General features: G+C 48.2%; 1 protein-coding gene across 2 annotated transcripts in view; it reads right to left on the bottom strand.

Annotated features, from left to right (window-relative positions):
- Positions 1-9,199: 9,199 nt before the first annotated feature.
- RPGRIP1L (RPGRIP1 like) overlaps positions 9,200-19,043 on the bottom strand; it is a 95,750-nt gene continuing 85,906 nt past the window's right edge. For both annotated transcript variants that reach the window (XM_066348943.1, XM_066348944.1), the window contains exons 25-26: positions 12,686-12,819; positions 9,200-9,946 (exon numbers count right to left, since the gene is read on the bottom strand). In XM_066348943.1, coding sequence (XP_066205040.1) covers positions 9,834-9,946; positions 12,686-12,819 — 247 coding nt within the window. In that variant the 3' untranslated portion in view covers positions 9,200-9,833. The remainder of the gene's footprint in view (positions 9,947-12,685; positions 12,820-19,043) is intronic.

A 19,043-nucleotide genomic window follows, 5' to 3' on the forward strand; every position in this document is an offset into this window, starting at 1 on the left:
TGTCAATTTGTAGTCCCCCTTGGACTACAGCATGGTTTAAGAATTTTTAAAATTTCCAGATGGAAATAAGGTCGTGCCTTTTGATTTTTATTTTTTTTCCAGTCTTACTACATTGTAATAAGGCAATACTGTTCATTTCTATTATTTTTACTTAAAAGAACTTATTGAAAATTTTTTTGGTGACCTCAGCATATGGCCAATTTTCATGAATATTCCATGTGTATTTGAAAAGAAGACATATTCTCTTTGATAAAAGTGAAGAGTTCATTATGTATTCCTAAGACCTACTTTGGCATTATATTGTTTAGAAGATATATATATATATATATATATATATATATATATATATATATATATTTTTTTATTTTTCTCCCCATTTTTGCCAGATATCAAATTCAAATTCATGATCCCTGGTTTCTTCCTGGGCACCTGCCAGGTAAACAGTTTTGCTTTCCCTTTAATTTTATTGTCCTTTGTTTTAGGAGGGGCCTCTTACAATACAGAGTTGAATTTTGCTTTGTCAGACAATCTGAAAGTATTTTTTCCCTAAGTTTTTAAGACCATTTACATTTATTGCTACAATTGACTCGGTCTTAGCTCTGCCCTATTGTTTTATGTTATATTTAACGTTCACATTTACCATATGTTTTTGATTCCTCGGTCTGTTTTCTTTGCTTTTTTAGCTTTCACAAATGTGGGGGTGATTAGAATGATTTGTGCTTTTGTTTGAGTGACTGTCTTTCCACTGCCTTCTTATGATGTCCTTGTTTTCTTTACTTAGGCTTCTGCTACCGGGTCTGTCTGCTTTCAATGACATCTTTGTCACCTATAATCTATGTGAAACCTGTCAATTTATTCTACTTTCCCATTTCTTTTTCCCCTTTTCCTCTAATGAAAAAATTGTGTTGAATCTCCTTTGTCGGAGCACAGAATAGCTACCAACGATTCTCCCTCCTTCTCCCGACTCTGGGTGTGTCTGAGCTCTGGAGTTAAACACGGGCAGAGCTCACCACCCGTTCTTTCCACACTCTCCTCCCTCATCTCTCAGTTGGACCAAGGTCTTAGGTCTTCTAGGGGATTGCCCCAGGATGAACGCATAGCACAGTATTTCCTGAATTCTTGCATGTCTAAAATTGTTTCCCTACAAACAAGCCCATGGAAAGATGCTCCGCATCATTACTCACCAGAGAAATATAAATCAGAACCACGCCGAGATACCAGTTCACACTCGAGAATGGCTGTTAACAATTAAAAGAGGAAAATAAAACATGTTGCAAATATGTGGAGGAACTGGAACCCTTGCACATTGCTGGTAGGAAATGCTTTGGTTATTGTGGAAAATGGTTTGGCAGTTCCTCAAAAGGCTAAACATAGAATTGTCACATGACCCAGCAATTCCACTTCTAGCTAGAAACCCAGAAGACTTGAAGACAGGTACTCAAATAAAACCTTGTTCATAGCAGCACTACTCACAATAGCCAAAAGGTAGGAATGACCTGAACACCCACCCATGGGTGAATGGTTAAACAAATTGTAGTTATCATACGATATACAGTGAAATATTATATAGCCATAAAAAATAATAAAACTCTGACACGTGCTCCAGCACGGATGGACCTCAAAATCACTATACCAGGTGAAAGAAGCCAGACAGAAAGGTCACATGTGATACGATTCTATTTATCTGAAATATCCAGAACAGGTCAATCCACAGAGCCAGAAAGCAGAGGGCTGTCAAGGGCTGGGGAGGGGGTAACAGGGTATAAATGCTTCATGTATACGTGGCTCTATCTTGGGGGATGAGAGTGTTTGGAACTAAATAGAGGGGGTGATTGCACCACATTGTGAATGTACTAAATGCCAGTAAATTGTTCACTTTACAACAGTTAATTTTATGTTAGGTGAGGTGCACCATAATAAACTTTGATTTTCTATAGCCTTGATATTTGAGGGATCGTTGAGTTGGATTAAAAAAAGAATGCTTGGTTTTCCCTGTGAGGTTATTTATTGATCTTATCCACTACCTTCCTTAGTCCACTCTCAGGAATGTTCCTTTGTTCCTTTTGCATTAGGGCTGGCTTTCTCTCTTCTGGAGTTTTTCATCTACTGAAAAGTTCTTCTCACGCTTTTTCCAAAACGGAAGTGTGTCATGAACTCGGCAAAGTCAACAGCTGGCCGCCCAGGGTTTCGCTTTCCTCCCCCATTCTGAAACGCCATCCTAAGGCTCTGACCCATGCCAGGCCTCAGCACGTACCGTGAACAGTGTCATCCTTCTCAGCATTCCCTTAGTGAGTGACCCAGTTGTGGAGTCCCATCCTGATGTCTACTTTCCAGGGCTGCCCCTGGCATCTGCTCTTAGCCTGGGGTCCCCAGGGCGTGGTCAGCCTGGAACAAGGGCTTGCAAGCAGGCACCTTGTGTGGGAAATGGTCCTAGAGAGAGAGGAGGGAGGGCTGGAGGCATCAAACGTTCAGAGGAGGAGAGCCAGTGTAGAGCTGTGTTAGCAGGTGACCTATGAGTCGATGCGGCTTCTGCTGGCCCCTGGGGACTGTGCCTCAGTGGCTGTCCGTCAGAGGGTCGGAAAGGGGAAGTTTTTACCCACCGGCTCCTGGATCCCATGGGTCAAGAGCCCCCCTGGGGGTTAACTTCCATATTTGTGAACAAGAAACACAGAGGGAGGATGGAGGCAGGGCCCGAGAAGTGTTTCACAGCCTTTTCTAATGGCTCCCGCTGTTTCAGTTAAGAGGTCAGCTCTCAGTGTCATCTGTTGTTTCTGACTACTTTTAAGATTTTCTCTTTGTCTTGATGGTTTTCAGTAGTTTTTCTAGGATGTGCTTGGGCATCTGGACTAAGTCAGTCCTATATCTATGCTCTGTGTGTAGTCTGCAAAATCTCTAGCCACTGCCTGTTGAAACATTGATTCTAGTCTCTTTTTCCTCTTCTGGGACTCCAATCACAAGTATAATTGTCCACATAATCCCTTGTCTTTTACCCCCCCGCCCCCTCTAAAGTATTCTTCATTTTCTTTCCATGCATCAGAATGGATATTTTCTTGATTTTGGTTTGTTTTGTTTTAATGGCTTCTTCAGTTGTGTCTGATTTGCTGCTAGTCTCATTTAGTGAATTCTTAATTTCAGTTACACTTAAAAATTTTCCATTTGGTTCTTGTAAAATAATGCCTCATTCTAGGTCAAATTTCTCAAGGTTGCCTTCTAACTCTACAAACATGTTCAATCGTGTTTTTGAGGTTTGACTCCATTATCTGAATTGCTCAGGACTGGTTCACTGGTCCTTTGTCTTAGTCTCCGGTCATGTATTCTTGTCTGCTATTGCCTAGCTGATTACACACATGCACCACACGCTATACATAAAAAATGTAGAAATAATTTGAGGGGTGAATAGTTTGAGCCTGGAGGACTTAATGAGGCACTTAAGTCTTTGGTGGACCCTAAATTGTAATTCCTGTTCTTCAAAGCCACACGTCTGTTGATGGCTCCGTTCAGCTTCTGAGCCTCTGTCCCACGCTTCCCGACTGGCAGTGCCTCCAGGAGGACATCTGCCTTCCTGCCTCCGTGTCCGTGTTCCTGCCTCCGTGTCCGTGTTCCTGCCTCCGTGTCCGTGTTCCTGCTCCCAGACCTTCCTGCCTCCGTGTCCATGTTCCTGCTCCCAGACCTTCCTGCCTCCGTGTCCGTGTTCCTGCTCCCAGACCTTCCTGCCTCCGAGTCCGTGTTCCTGCTCCCAGACCTTCCTGCCTCCGCGTCCGTGTCTGTGTTCCTGCCTCCGTGACCGTGTTCCTGCTCCCAGACCTTCCTGCCTCCGCGTCCGTGTTCCTGCTCCCAGACCTTCCTGCCTCCGTGTCCGTGTTCCTGCCTCCGTGTCCGTGTTCCTGCTCCCAGACCTTCCTGCCTCCGTGTCTGTGTCCGTGTTCCTGCTCCCAGACCTTCCTGCCTCCGTGTCCGTGTTCCTGCCTCCGTGTCCGTGTTCCTGCTCCCAGACCTTCCTGCCTCCGTGTCCGTGTTCCTGCTCCCGGACCTTCCTCCTCTGATCTCATAGCCTGGGGCGCTGGCGGCACTCTGATGTGTTTAAACATTTCCTTTCTAGTTTCTCTGTGTGTGTTTATCAAATCAGCTTTTCTAGTTGTTCTTCACAAAAAGGGTTGTCCAAACCACCAAATTCACCACTCCTGAAGAACTCCATCCTGCTGAAAAGCTCTGATTCTCCTTTTTCCTGCTTGTGGAATATGGGTGCGGGATTCCTTTTCTTTTTAATTAAAGCGTGTTTTGGATTTCTTGGACCAGCCAGGGCAGGTATCAGTCATATGGTGGGGGCGGAGCCTGGGTGGCTTACAAGGTTTCTTAGCTCAAGAGTGTCCTCTTCTGTTGCTACAGTGAAGCGCAGCTTCTTTAATAAAGGACCTGTTTTTATTGGTATTGATGCCATTGAATCACTCTGTCTTGTTTCTCTGAGGCCCACAGTTTCAGCTGATTTCTTCTTTCACGGAATCACTATTTCTCCAAGGGATACCTCCTCCTTCCAAAATGCTCTCTCTCCTCCAGAAGAGGTGCCTGTCCAAGCTGCGCCTCTGGTCCTCTGCACTTCCTAAGACGTTTCCATTCACTTCCCCAGGAACCAATGCTTGGACCCACGGGCTTCAAACCTGTTCTCAGGACTTCCCCACTCAGGGTGGGCCTTCTCGTTCTGGGGGAAGCTGGCTGGTACTACCTGTGTTCTGACCCCACTCGACCTCTGTCTCCTGCTCCACTCTTACCCCCAGCCCTTGCCTTTCTCCCCTTCGGTGTGGGCTTCTGAGATGAAGTTTGTTTTCCCCGCTTACACATAACATTGGTAGAATTTTGTCTCCTAGTGATATTGTAAAAAATTACGTTACTTCCTGTCCTATTAGAATGCAGAACAATAATCACACATTTTTAACTTTTGGCTAGGATGATTTTTTTTTAGCTATCCTTTTACTAATGATTTCTAATTTCACTGTATTTGGCTTAGAGAAACGCAGTCTGTAAGTCTGGAGTCTGAACACTGGGACGTTCTTTGTGACTGAGAGCACGGCTGATTCTTGAACGTGCCGTGGGCACCCCGCGTTCGTTTCAGTTTAGTAACCACACTAAGCAAGTCTTCTAGATTTACTATTTTGGTCGATCAGTCTCTGAGAGTTAAAATCTAGTAAAATTGAGCCAGACGCAGCATTTCGTCCATCGTTCTGTCAGGACTTGCTTCGTGAGTTTTGAGGCTATCTTGTCAGGTGGATATGTGTTCACATTCATTGTATCTTTGGCCCGTTTTCCATTTCCGGTATAAAACGCCCGTCTTTGTCCCTTGTTTCCCACGTACTCTGCCTGGTAGTCTAACTGTCCCCCTGCCTTAATGCTTACAGGCTCAATCCATCGATTGCTTGTTCTGGAGCCTGTTTTTCCTCGTGCGGTCAAGTCTCTCGGCCTCTATGCTGTGCATAAGCTCTTAAATGGTCAAAAATTCCTCTTACTTTCCCTGTGGTTAAAGAGGCGGGTAACTAAGACAGAAACATTTATACCCAATAAAACTTGATTTTAATAACACATTTCCTTAAATAGAAAATCCGTCATGCTTCGGTTCCTCACCAGTGGTTCCTGGGAACTCTCTGACTTAGAGCCCCTGTTATTTCACTGTGAAAAAAAAGCATAAGCGAAGATAGAAACATTAGCTCGTTGTTCCCCAAGTCTCCTAACGGCTCAGACGGACGCTCCCATGCTAAATTCAGAAAGGTCTCGCCACAGAGGACCGTTTAGAAAAGGTCACCAGCTCTGTCATGGGTGCTGGCGTCTGAAGAAGTGGCCACACCCCCAGGAGGGCGGTGCTTCCACTGACTAGGAGGAGGGCAGATGGCCCGGCGGGAGGGGTGGGTGGTCAGCCGAATACAAGTACCAGCGGATTGGACCACAGAAACGGGAAGACCCCACCAGCACACTGACGGCGGCCATGAGGAAAGAGGGGATGACGTGGGGACCGCTGGGAAAGGTCACCTGGACAGACTGGGGCGGGCAGAGAGTCCCGAGGGAGCCGGGGCCCCCCTCCGTCGGAGCAGCCGAAGGGCGGCCCAGGCTGGTGTCTGGGTCACAGTGCGGGCGCGGGGGAGCGAGCAGGGCGAGGACGAAGGTGTGGCCGCAGCAGGAACACGGCCTGGGCGTCAGGAGGAGGGTGCAGACCCCTGGTGGCACTTTGCAAGAAAAGGGAAGGTTCTTCCTTGGGGACAAAGGAGATGAGGAGGAGATGATGGTTCCTGATTCCACGGTGCTTACAACTTGTTCCTGCAGTGTCACCGCGTCTGGGCTCCCGGGTGGACCCCGTGGCTGTCTGCTCTGAGTGGAGGGGCTGAGAAGCGGGTGTGCTCCACTCCTGGGTCTCATTAGGCGTGTTGCCCGACCGACGGCAGATCGTGGGCTGTTTTTCTTTAAGGTGTCAGAGGCCTTCAGGTGTGAGTGGCTCACACACACGTGCCCATAGTTGGGGGTGAATCATCATCCTGATACTGTCACTCACTTGGCAATTTTATGTGCCCCAAAGCTCTCCCTCGGCCGTTTTATACTTCACAAAGATGACATTTTATTGTCAAATCTGCTCACAGACAGGATTCACATTCTGCTATCTGGTGCATAAGGAAATCATTCTAAATTCAGCAATAGTGCCAGTTTGACTAAAAAAAAAAATGATTTTTCCATATCCACAAAAATGTTAATCAGATACTTGTTAGAACATGTGTAAGAAGTGGTTTTCATTGTCACAACTCTTGATGTCAGATTACTGAAATAATTTATGTTTCGTCGTGGGAACGCAGCGCGCGCCGAGCCTCCCAGGTCATGTGACCACCTCCCCCGCCCACCCGCCCGAACGCACGTCTTCATAGCACACGGGCGGGCCATTTGTGTCTTGTGGTAACAAATGAATGGCAGGAACAGCAGCATTTCAGGGTGGCTGTTCTTTATTTGACTAAATATATTCTCTATTTATTCTTTTAAAAAAAACGAATTTAAGTTAACAGCAATAAACCACGATAATTTAGAAAACATGCTGGAGCTGAGAGTGAAGAGCGATGTTCTCTACGGAAACCACACTGGAAACCATAAAACTTATTTTTGTCAACTGCCTTTCATGACAGTGGTTGGGAGTCTGACATTTCTACTGTCGTAGGAAAAAAAAAAAAAAGTCGTGTAAAAGACACTCTCCTACACCCACATCACATCTCTATTTACATTTTCAGGCTAAAAGCACTACCGCCCCCGAAGTGCTGAGTGGACTGTGTGTGTTTACACCAACAGCTGTAAGTGTGCACACGCGTTACCTTAAATGGGGGCCCCTGGGTGGGGAGGCCTCGGCGGGCACCCCCCTGCCCCGGAGCCATACGGAACGCATGAGGCTCGGTGCACCAAGACAGAACCATTGCTTTGTATTCCAAAAGGTGCCGACGTTTTCAGTGAACTCTGGTCCACACGAGACAGAACAAAACACGCTCTTGGACAGACCAGAAACCCAGCTGGGGCACCCGTCCGAGGGCGCCGAGGCCGTTCGCCCACTGCAGAATGCCGGCGCCTCCTCGGTCACTGAGGAGAAGGAGCGTCGTGCACAGTCACGCGGTCCGAGGCTGAGCCCTGGAACACCGGGAGGGGACTCTTCCATACTCCATTCCCGCAAACCGGAACGCGGCAGAAACGGCCGGTTCTCTCCTCTCGTCTGAGGCGCGCGTTCCGCACAGGTGACCAGATCGCAGACGTTCTCGAATGAAAACTGCCCCCTCTGTTTGCAGATAGGAAGTCAGCACGGTCCGGTTCTTCTCCCCACCGAAAGGGTGTGCAGTGTGGGATGTAATGTTTTAAAACAAGAACACAAACCTCCCGGGAGAACACCACAGTAAATGTCCCAGAAACCGCTCAGTTAATCCCAGGGTCCGCGCCGCCTGTTTCGGATTACTGCGGGAGCCTCATGGGCCTAATGACACTGTCACTGCACGGAGCCAAAGAAAGCGGGCAGGAGAGGCCAAAAGGATGAGCTCAGAGCCAGCCGAAGTGACAACAAACATGTGGCTGTTTACTAGGGTTGGACGGGGCTCGGCTGCAGATGTTTGTGGTCTCTGGAAGGTTCCAGAGGAATGAGTTATGAGGAAGACTCGCGGAGTTTGATGAGAGCGAGATTCTTGTTGGGGGATGGCAGGCTCCAAACGGGGAGGCCCAATGGTAGGAACCGAGCTTGGCGAGTTCTGCGGTCAGAGCCTCCTCTCCGGGTCCCACAATGTACATCAACAAATTAATATTGTGCGGATGCCATTTCAAAGCCTCCTGAAGACGAGAGTCATTATTGAAGCCATCAGAGCACAGATGGTTCAAACTATATGCAGATATTCATACTTGCATTTTTGCATTATAGCTGCCTTTTTTTTCCCCTCTGTTGAACTGTAATGAATTGTCTCATAATCTATTCCATCTTCTTGCCATTAGCGGGCTTTGAATGTTCACAAATAGGAGCAAAGAACTCATTTTCCAGAGCTTTAATCACACAAAGAGGGGATGCCTAATTCTCTAAATGAAATGGTCTGTGATCACTGAAGCAGAGATTTAATATATCACGGCAAATTAGGTAGATTTTAATAAATTACTTATCTCCCTGAATACTTTACATATGCTTAAGAAGGAACATAGCCTGTTTGCAAACAGTGAAAACCCGCAGCCTATAAAAATCCTTTGAAGAAAACGACAAATAAAAAAAGTAAATTAAAAAATGAAATGCATTATATCCTGGACCTCCAGAGACAATTCCTGTTCTGCGCTGACTCACAGCTCCATTAAAAATATCAATTAAATCCTTCCGTGAGATTGGGCAAGGCTAGAAAATTAACTTTCCGAGCGGCTTTTGGAGGATCGGGTTATCCGGACACACCTCCAAGCACTGTATGAGCTTGATGTCAATTTTAGAAAAGTGATAAAAAGATAGTCCTTTCAGGTCTGACTAAGCATATCATCTTGAGCCAGGCTTTCAATAATTTCTTTCTGTCCTATGCTAGGTTTTCAAAGTGCAAGTGCCCTATATATCCATATCTACCCCCTTTAATGCCGTACACACGTTCCTGGACCCCATGGTCAATACCACCATTGTGAATCCGTGAAAGTAATACGAAAGGAAGAACTGCAATTTTTGCGAAAGGAAAACAAACAAAAAAAAACTTGCAGTAATTTATTAAGTGGGTGCCCCATCTTATTCTTTATATTTAATTGATAGAAACTGCATCAAAGACAATGCGCACTGAGCTTTAATGTGCATGAAATGGATATTAGCATTTTAAAGAGGAGGATTAACACATTAATCCAAGTAATTTTCATCTATTGCTTCGAATAAAATCTTCACAGTATAAAACTCTTAATGAGGCTAAATCATTGGCATTCCACTTAGTGGGACGATTAGGGATATCATAAAAGTATTTCTTGTTCATAGGTTTTCTAAGATTTATGCGTTTTGCTTATTAAAAATAAAAATGGGAATTGCATTTCAGTTCTTCATAAGAAAACGTGGAAATGCAAATAGGCTTTCTCTTGCGATGGCGTAGGCATAAATTATTGAGACGGTGCGGCCCATTGTGGAGATCTGAACTCCTGAGGGGGCGGCAGTCACGGGAAGGGGGGACTAGAGAGACAAACAAATGAAAGAGTGTACAAAACTTGAGCACTTTGGTCCCAGGCCTGCCCCTCCCGCTCCCCATGAATTATAGATCATATACACCAGAGCAAACATCCCGCCTACGAGCTTTCCTGTGAGCGTTTACTCAGGAGCCGGAGACGCCCCGGGAGCAGCTTTTTCAAGCTTCCCAGTCCTCTTTGTGTTGCTCGTGGACACACCGGAGGGCATGGAGTGCTTCGATGGTGACCCGGAGTTGGCCGATCCTTCCGCCCCCTGCTCGAGCGTCCAGCACTGGGGAGACAAGAGCAGAGACAGCATTCGACTGGGTGTCCCTCGGGCAGGGGAGCTGAAGCAGGAGTTGAAAAGACGGAAATACCTCTGTTAGAGCCCAAGGTTCACCGGCATCTCAGAACTGTCCAAGTTAGAGCTGCCAGGTGTGCACATTTTACACAGAGCGTGTGACACGCGCATTTTGCTCGAGGAGCTAAAACGAATGAGCCATTCAGGACGTTTACCTCACAGAAAGGCTGGAGGGTGATGAGTTTCAGCTCAGAGTCAGAGCTCCTAAGCTAGTAAGAAATAGAGTCTAAAAGGGATCAAGATGCAACACAGAATTTGTTCTAACCATTGTAAAGAAGTTACGTGATCATAATTTGGATTGGTTACTTCTCTTTCCAAAGAAAACGTTTCATTTATAGATTTCATGTGAAGTTAGAAAAAGTGAAAATGGCAGACTCAGGATAAAGTCTAGGGCAGGGGTCAGGAAGCTTTCTGGCTGAGAGAGCCATGAATGCCACATATTTTAAAATGTAATTCCGTGAGAGCCATACAGTGACTCGTGTATGTTAAGCATATTCCAATAAAAATTTGGTGTTGTCCCGGAGGACAGCTGTGATTGGCTCCAGCCACCCGCAGCCATGAACACGAGCGGTAGGAAATGAATGGATTGTAATACATGAGAATGTTTTACATTTTTAACATTTTCTTTTTATTAAAGATTTGTCTGTGAGCCAGATGCAGCCATCAAAAGAGCCACATCTGGCTCATGAGCCATAAGTTCCCGACCCCTGGTCTATGGACTGGCTTTGAGGGCCCATGAACTGACATGGTAGGAAAGCAGATGAAAAATTTTAAGTGTACATGGGCTTCCTTGGGAGGGGTCACACTTTCAGTGGGTTCAGTGAGGCACCAAAGGTGGATTGCTGGCCAAAAGCATCAGGCTTTTGTGTGTGTGTGTGTGTGTGTGTGTGTGTGTGTGTGTGTCTGTGTGTGTTCATTACAAGAAAATCTGTAAAAAAACCTTCAAACAAAATTTGACACACAGACACTCAGGGGAGAAACGAGCAGGTAGGGAGTGTGCAGAAGCACAGGGCACAGGTGGGCACCGCTCACTCCCTGGAGGGTCTACCTGTTCCTCTTCCTCCTCCTCTTCTTCTTCTCCTTCCTCTTCCTTCTTCTTCTCCTTCCTCCTCCTCCTCCTCCTCCTCTTCTTCTTCTTCTTCTTTTTTAAGTAAGAGGAGAGGCAGAGACAGACTCCTGCATGTGCCACGACCAGGATCCACCTGGCAAGCCCGTACCAGGCGATGCTCTGCCTGGCTGGGCCGCAGCTCTGTTGCTCAGCAACCGAGCCATTTTAGTGCCTAAGGCAGAGGTCATGGAGCCATCCTCAGCACCCAGGGCCAACTTTGCTCAACACATCGAGCCATGGCTAAGGGAGGGGAACAGGGGGTAGCAGTAGAGGAGGAGAGAAGCAGATGGTCGCTTCCCCTGTGTGCCCTGACTGAACCTGAGACTTCCATATGCCAGGCTGATGCTCTACTGCTGAGCCTACCAGCCAGGGCCAACTCCTATGTCTGACACAGAACAAAACATTAAAATCCTAAACTGACTAGAGCTTAATGTTTTGACTTTCCCCAAACATGACTGCAACAGCTGCCTATGTCAGACCAGTGTGGTCACATTGTGGTCTTGCAGAATTAAGAACATGGGTTGTGAAGCAGAAGTGACTGGTAAAAAGATTAAGAATATAAAGCATATATGACTTGGGTCATTTTTCTCAGACTCTCTTGGTCCTGGTGGCTTCGATGGTGTGGATTAGGTTAATATTTTAATTCTCTCATCTTTTCCTTCTGTGGAAAAGTTTCTCAGAAGAGGGTTCTAACTAGGTTACTTGGTCTCATTTGCTTAGTTGTTTGGCTTGATCCTGAGTTCTGAGCACCGACAGGCACCCAGGACGAGCAGCTCGGCGTGAACCAGGCTGGGCTGTGGCAGGCGCCCTGGCACTGGGGGTTCAGGTACTGCACGTGCCCACCTACTGCACGAGGAGAAGGGCAAACGCTCCACGCGCACCCGGCCACGGGGACCGCTGTCACCTCACCGACAGGGACAAGGACACAGCCTCCGTTTTCCCTGTGTCGTGCATGGTCCAGGCCTCCCTGGTTATGATTTGAAAAGTCTGATTTCTAAAGAACAATTCCTTTAGCATGTTCCAAATGTGTCATACAGAAGAGAGGGTGGAGAGTAAGCCTTTTGGGGCTCACACCCGGCGAGGTGATGTCCGCAGAGCACACTGGTCAGGAGTCCCTGTGGGACACAAGTCACCAAAAGTGCTCCGAGTTGTCCACAGTGACTACGCCCTGGGACTGTGACACTGAACTAGGGAGAAGCCTCGCAAGAGACCCTGAAGTGATCTCCGAGGACAACGTGCCTTGGCTGAAATAAGGCCCGGCAGCACGAGGCCTCCATGAGCAACGCGAAAAACAGCCCCTGGCGGGACCTGTCCCACACGCCCCGATGGGAACAAAATGCTAACTCCTTGTGAAACACGACTAATGATTTTTCAACTTCCGCTGACTCCAAGGAAGGCGGAGTGGAGGGGGAGGGCAGGGAAGGGGCGCAGGGAGAGACTTCCAGCTTCAACCAAATGCCTGCTTGCTTTGCAAAGCATCCAGCTAACGCAGGATTCACCGTCCCCGCGCCAGCGCACCGGAGGGTTCAGTATGGGGTCTGGGTCTCGGCGGCGGCCCCTACCGTCGACGTTCTGCTCGACGATGTCTCTGCCCTCCCGGAACAGGTCAGCCAGGTCGACGTGAGCGACGCCGATGTCCTCACAGTCCAGGTCCTGCTCATCCTCTGGAGGGTCACTGACCACAGTGAAGCAGACACTGGGGAAGGCAGACACGGAGGAAACCACCCCAGCGTGAGAAAAAAACCACCAGGAAGCAAAACTGAACGGGTTGTTATCACTGTGGGTGAAATCTCAAAATTTCCAATTATTCCAACTGAGAGAAAATTCTGTGAGGTAGGTAAGTTACTAAGTGAACTCCTAGAGTGATGATAGCACACCCAGCCTTCATCTGAACAATAATGCACCTTTCTGACGGACGTTTGTCCCTAGGCCGGAGGAGGTCCCTGGGCAGGAAGAAGCGGCGCGCTCTGCGCCACGTCACCTCACCCCATTCTGCTGCTTCTACCTGGAAGGCTAGCAGGACCAAGTGAGTCAAGACCACGGAGGTCAGGGCGGCCACTGTGACAGAACGCAACACTTTCCATAGAAACGCACGACTCCGGAGTTACGACTAAGCAGTTGAACCCACCATGTGTGTTCTATCAAACGCAGAGATCACGCTCCCTGAATCATGTTAGATAAATGTTGTAGCTCTGCCCAACAGCAATATGAAATATCTGTATTACTTCAGCAAGCTCTGCACTTACAACCATAGCAACCAAGTTTTATTTTACTTTTAGACACATAATTGTGGGGTTCTGATGGAACTGATTTGAATTAGTGACATGTGCTGAGGCCAAGCGGACTTGGACGAACCGAGTGTCAGGAATTTACAGTTAAGTACTCTTTTGATATGTCCTGGCACCGCAGCCTAAACCACGGAGGCTTGTAAACTACCATTGTAACCATTTTTGAAACGTAACCATCCCAAACCAGAAGTGAAACAAGAACCTTGTTTCTTCGATAACAGTCTCAGATAAAAATCAAAGTCTTTGTGAAACTGGGCCTTGAAAAATATGCGTAAGTCAAATCCTTTCCAAACACATAGGTAAACACGAAGTTAAATTAGTAGTTTAAGCTAATTTGCTAAAAATGAGTGTTCAGCATTTCATTCCATTCCTAAGTCCATGTCTGCGAGCAATACAAGCTGGTGAGAAAACGGAAATCCCTTACAATGAAACCAAAGGTAGTACCTACTCCCAGGGCAACTGAGGAATGCGGGGCCCGGTCTGCCGGTGAAGATGAGTATTTGTACAATACACAGGGCGTAAGCCGGGCTGGTTTAGGGCGCCCGTCCTGGGCTCAACTTTCTGCTTTCCTGTTTATGGGCGCTGTGCCCTTGGACAAATTCTTAACCTCTCCGATCTCAGTGTGCTTATCTGTAGAATGGGGATGAGTGGTCCTGTGTTATAGAGCTTCTGTGGGGGTCGAGTGAGATGGCACATGTAAGCAGTGTCTGGAAGGAACACAGTAAACACTGAGTGAAAACAGAATAAGCCAACGAGCAGAACAGACACAGGCTGGCTCACAGACACCGAGGACATCGTGCTGGTAGGCAGGGGGGGCAGCGGGGTGGACGCGTGAGCAAGGGAAGGGACTCCGCAGGACAGGCTGGTGATACAGAGTAGTCACGGAGACGTGCAGTACAGAATATATAGGGGATACAGTCCATAATATTCTAACCCCTAGGTACAGTGCCAGGTGGGCACACGATTTATCGGGATGACCACTTATCAAGTTACACAATGTCTAATCACTGGGTGTACACCTGAAACTAATATTGTATGTCAACTCGAGTTGAAAAAGAAAAAATGATTTAAATAAAAAAATTGATTTTGCTCTTTCATCGCTACTTGTTTTCAATCTAGGAGCTTCCACATGTCTGAGGGAGGGACAGAGGGCACAGGAAAGGCGTGTCAGAAGACCGAGGCTCCCGTGACACCGTAGCTGTGTCACTCCATTTATAGAGAATGATGAAGGAAACTGTCCCACAATGACTATGATTGGGAGAGTAGAAATTAAAAGTGACATCTGATGCACACTTCACACCCACAAGACTTCCAGACTAGAGGCTGCACAGATTTAATAAAAACTTAGTGTTATCTTTATATAGTATCTCATATCTAAGGGTAAGATCTATAGCATACCACAGGGGTCCCCAACCTTTTTACACAGGGGGCCAGTTCAGTGTCCCTCAGACCGTTGGAGGGCCGGACTATAAAAAAAAAATGAACAAATCTCTATGCACACTGCACATATCTTATTTTAAAGTAAAAAAACAAAACAGGAACAAATACAATATTTGAAATAAAGAACAAGTAAATTTAAATCAACAAACTGACCAGTATTTCAATGGGAACTATGGGCCTGCTTTTGGCTAATGAGATGGTCAATGTCCGATTCCATATTTGTCACTGCTAGCCCTAGCAAGTGATATGACGTGCTTCTGGAGCTGTGACGCGTGCCTCCCATGTCACCGGAAGTAGTGCTGTACGGGAGCCACGCTGCGCTCTGCGGGGCGCCACATACAGAACTCTAGGAGCACAGGATGCAGATGTGGGGGCCGGATAAATGGCCGCAGGGGCCACATGCGGCCCATGGGCTGTAGTTTGGGGACCCCTGGCATACCACATAACAAATGCAGATGACCACTGCCCCTGAATATAGGGAAATTCTTAGACAAAAACAAACAACAAAAACAAACAAAAAAACTAAACTTCTAAATGTCAGCAAAAGGGCCAGAAACAAACAAAAAGAAATGCAATGTTTCTGGCTTTTAATTTTTAGAGAGTAAAATGAGATGTCAAATACAAAGTTAAGAAACTGTAAAATTAAATTAAAAAGAGAGGAAGGCACACAGAAATAATTTAAAAAATGGCAGCCTGGCTTAGGCTGAACTGTCCACACATACCCACAGACACAGCTTATACGGGACCTCTAACCCTGCCAAAACAAAGAGGTGAAACCTTGTGTCCTGTCCTCGGGCGGGCGGACACTCCAGCCTAGGGTCTGGAGACACCCATGGGGCAGATGCCATGGACCCAGGGAGGTCAGAGCCGGGAAGTGCCTGCCACAGAGCGGCTTGGCCTCCTCTCCCGGCCTGTCCCCCTCCCCTGACCTGCGCCCCCCCCCACTCCCCCGTGGGGGCTCTGCACACTCACCTCTATGGGCTCCCGTGCGCCTGGGAGTCCCCCTGCCTGGACTGACCTTCCTGGGTGCTAATGACTTGACTGGGTCCCCACGTCCTTCATTGGCCACCTTAAATGTCACCCCCTCCGTCTGCCTTCACTGTTATTTTCTCCTTGAGCAGGGTGTTGAGCTGTCTCAGGTGTCCCTGAGCCACATCACTAACCGCCTCCCTTGTGTGCTTGCTCTGTCTCCCTCAGCGGGTGGGCTCCGCGAGTGCAGAGATGCCCCCTTGCTCCGGGGTCAGCTCCTGAGACCAGGGAGGGGTGCTGCATATCTGCTGAATTTCTACCTGAGCTGCGGAGGGCGAGTCCTGACTGAGGGCGGGCTCGTGGAGGGAGGGTCCCTGGAGCAGGCAAGCCCTGGGCTGGCTTTGACCTCAAACACCACCTGTCCCTTAGGAAACCGAAAAGCACTAACGCTCCTTAAAGAACTTAGCATGGTTTGGACTCTTCCCTCGTTCTGAGATGAAGATTCATTTCAAGGTGAAGCAGGACGGAAGCGCCTGCAGGTCACCCGTGAGTGTCACATGCTGGCTGCAGGCAGCTAGGTTGGGTCTGCTCCACAGAACACTTACAAGGGAAGAAGGGAAGGGAAACCACAGGGAAGTTTCAGTTAAATGTCAAAACCATGGCTTCAGATACATCCTTTTAAAGTTTCCTTCCAACGCGTTGCCTCCCTTTTAAGGTGACACTTGTATATTTGCAAATGTAGCACGGGACAGGATGCGAAGTTACGATACAAAATTCACTCTACAGTGTATGTAATTTTGTGCCTGTCAGGGAGGATGCCCCTAACTTCTCTAAACGCGGCTCAGTGAGTTATCACCCATGTTCATGGGGGCTGCTGTCTGGGGAACAAATCCTCACAAATTCGGAGGCTCTTTATGTCATGGGGCCTTGGACCACTTCACCAGCATGACACTGCCTTTCGGCTGTGGAAACACATAAGTGTAAACATCTGATCTTTCCCTTAAGAAAATGAAATTGTCAAGGGAGGAGAGGGGGACAGGGCCATTCTTGGCCCTGGGGGGCAGAGGAGCGGTCACTGAGGTGCTCCCACCTGACGCGGTCACCGAGCACCTGCAGTCCCCTCCGTGCTTCTCGAGAAGGACGTGGGCCTTTGTGTCTCTGCAGCGCTCAGCGGTTTTGAGAGACAATGATGACCGAGTAGGAGTCATTACGGTTACCATGGACTTACTTCTTTTTGTTGGTTTTGGGAAATAGTTTTCATTAAAATATGCTATTTCTGTTGATATTCATGAGGTTTTAATATTTTAAAACATCCACTCATTTTAACTTATAAGATGATAAATACTGATAAACTGACTTAAGCAAAAGCTCTGTGGGGTCCTCTGTGATTTGGAATGGCACTAGGGGATTCGAGGTACTGTGGACTTTATTTTTATTTATTTATTTATTTACTTACTTATTTATTTATTTATTTTTGTATTTTTCTGAAGCTGGAAACGGGGAGAGACAGTCAGACAGACTCCCGCATGCGCCCGACCGGGATCCACCCGGCACGCCCACCAGGGGCGACGCTCTGCCCACCAGGGAGCGATGCTCTGCCCCTCCGGGGCGTCGCTCTGCCTCGACCAGAGCCACTCCAGCGCCTGGGGCAGAGGCCAAGGAGCCATCCCCAGTGCCCGGGCCATCCTTGCTCCAATGGAGCCTCGGCTGAGGGAGGGGAAGAGAGAGACAGAGAGGAAGGAGAGGGGGAGGGGTGGAGAAGCAGATGGGTGCCTCTCCTGTGTGCCCTGGCCGGGAATCGAACCCGGGACCTCTGCACACCAGGCCGACGCTCTACCACTGAGCCAACTGGCCAGGGCCATGTGGACTTTATTTTTAAAACTATTTTGGTACAGATATGCAGGTCTTCTGAAGGAAAGGCAAGTCTAAAATTAAAGCGGAATCCCCCCTCTTAAAAACAACCACTTTTGAGGAAACAAAATTGTTTGCCCCCAACAAGGGGCACTGCTTATTATACGTTCTCAAGTCCCAGGAGCAGAGGGAAGAAGCAGATGAACGCGACTGAACAGGCTGGTCAGCACTGCCCAGGGCTCACTCGCGGGAACAGAGCCCAGGCCTCGACAGTGACGGTCCACTTGCTGACCGCAGAGAGGCAGATGACATGGCCAGGCTTGTTTAGTCGTTAGTCCCTGGGAGAACCCTGGGGACGGGTGGCCTTGGAAGGGGCCTTGGGAGAAGTTGATGTGAGCACGTAAAACTCGGGTGGCCACCTCCCGACCTGGGGGAAACAGCGCCTCGGGCTGAGGAACAGGCTGTACCGCCGCTGGGCCGCGGTCCACAGACGAGATGGGCGCGTCTCAAGGAGTTAGCACAACGCGACCAGCAGAGCCTACGGGCTAAGAATGCCAGTCTCCTTCTGGAAACAGAAGATGAAATGTTGGTCCGGAAGCTCTCTGAGACTGTGTGTGTAATGTGCACTCCATGGCCTAACAGCCTGTGTCCCTCTGAGGTGGCGGGTGGCTCCACTGTTGAGAGTGAGAGGCTGTGTCACCTCTGGGCTACAGCGGACAGGACAGAGGACCGCGGAGCACCACAGAGCCGTGCAGACCACGCCGGGGCAGCGGCAGGGGCGCATGGGCAGTACTCAGATACTCTCCACACTGCATGGCGGGAGCTCACGCAAAAGTACAAACTGACTGAGATCAGGATTTTTCCCCCTCTTCTCAAACATGTGTAATTTCTCTGCTGAACCAGAACTGCAAAGTGTCCTGTTCAAACCTGCCTCCCAATGCATTAAAGAAGCATGAAATGATGAATTATTAACCCATGATATAAAAATTAGTCTGAAAGGCTGAGGAGCTATTAAAATAATGATATTATTATGACTACTTACACTGACTGCAACAATTACTTAGGGTGCCCTTAACTACCTGTCAGCTGCGAGTCGGTCCACTGTAGGGACAGTATCTCCTTCAGTCTTCACAGCAACCTCTGTGGCTTTATCATGGCCATTTTACAGACGGAGAAAACAAGGCAGAGGTGGCTGAGTGACCCGACCGGTACTCAGCCAGCTAGGACTCGGCCAGCTAGTGAGCCACGGAACGAGAACTCAGACTCAAGCCCTTTGGCTCCGGAGGGCACCCTCCTGGCGAGCCCCGTTAGGCCCCTTAAGAGTTACAGGTGGGCGGCAACGGGGTGCCTCACAGCGCTGCGCAGAGCCCCA

This window comes from Saccopteryx leptura, chromosome 9, assembly GCF_036850995.1.
Source record: "Saccopteryx leptura isolate mSacLep1 chromosome 9, mSacLep1_pri_phased_curated, whole genome shotgun sequence".
NCBI lineage: Eukaryota > Metazoa > Chordata > Mammalia > Chiroptera > Emballonuridae > Saccopteryx > Saccopteryx leptura.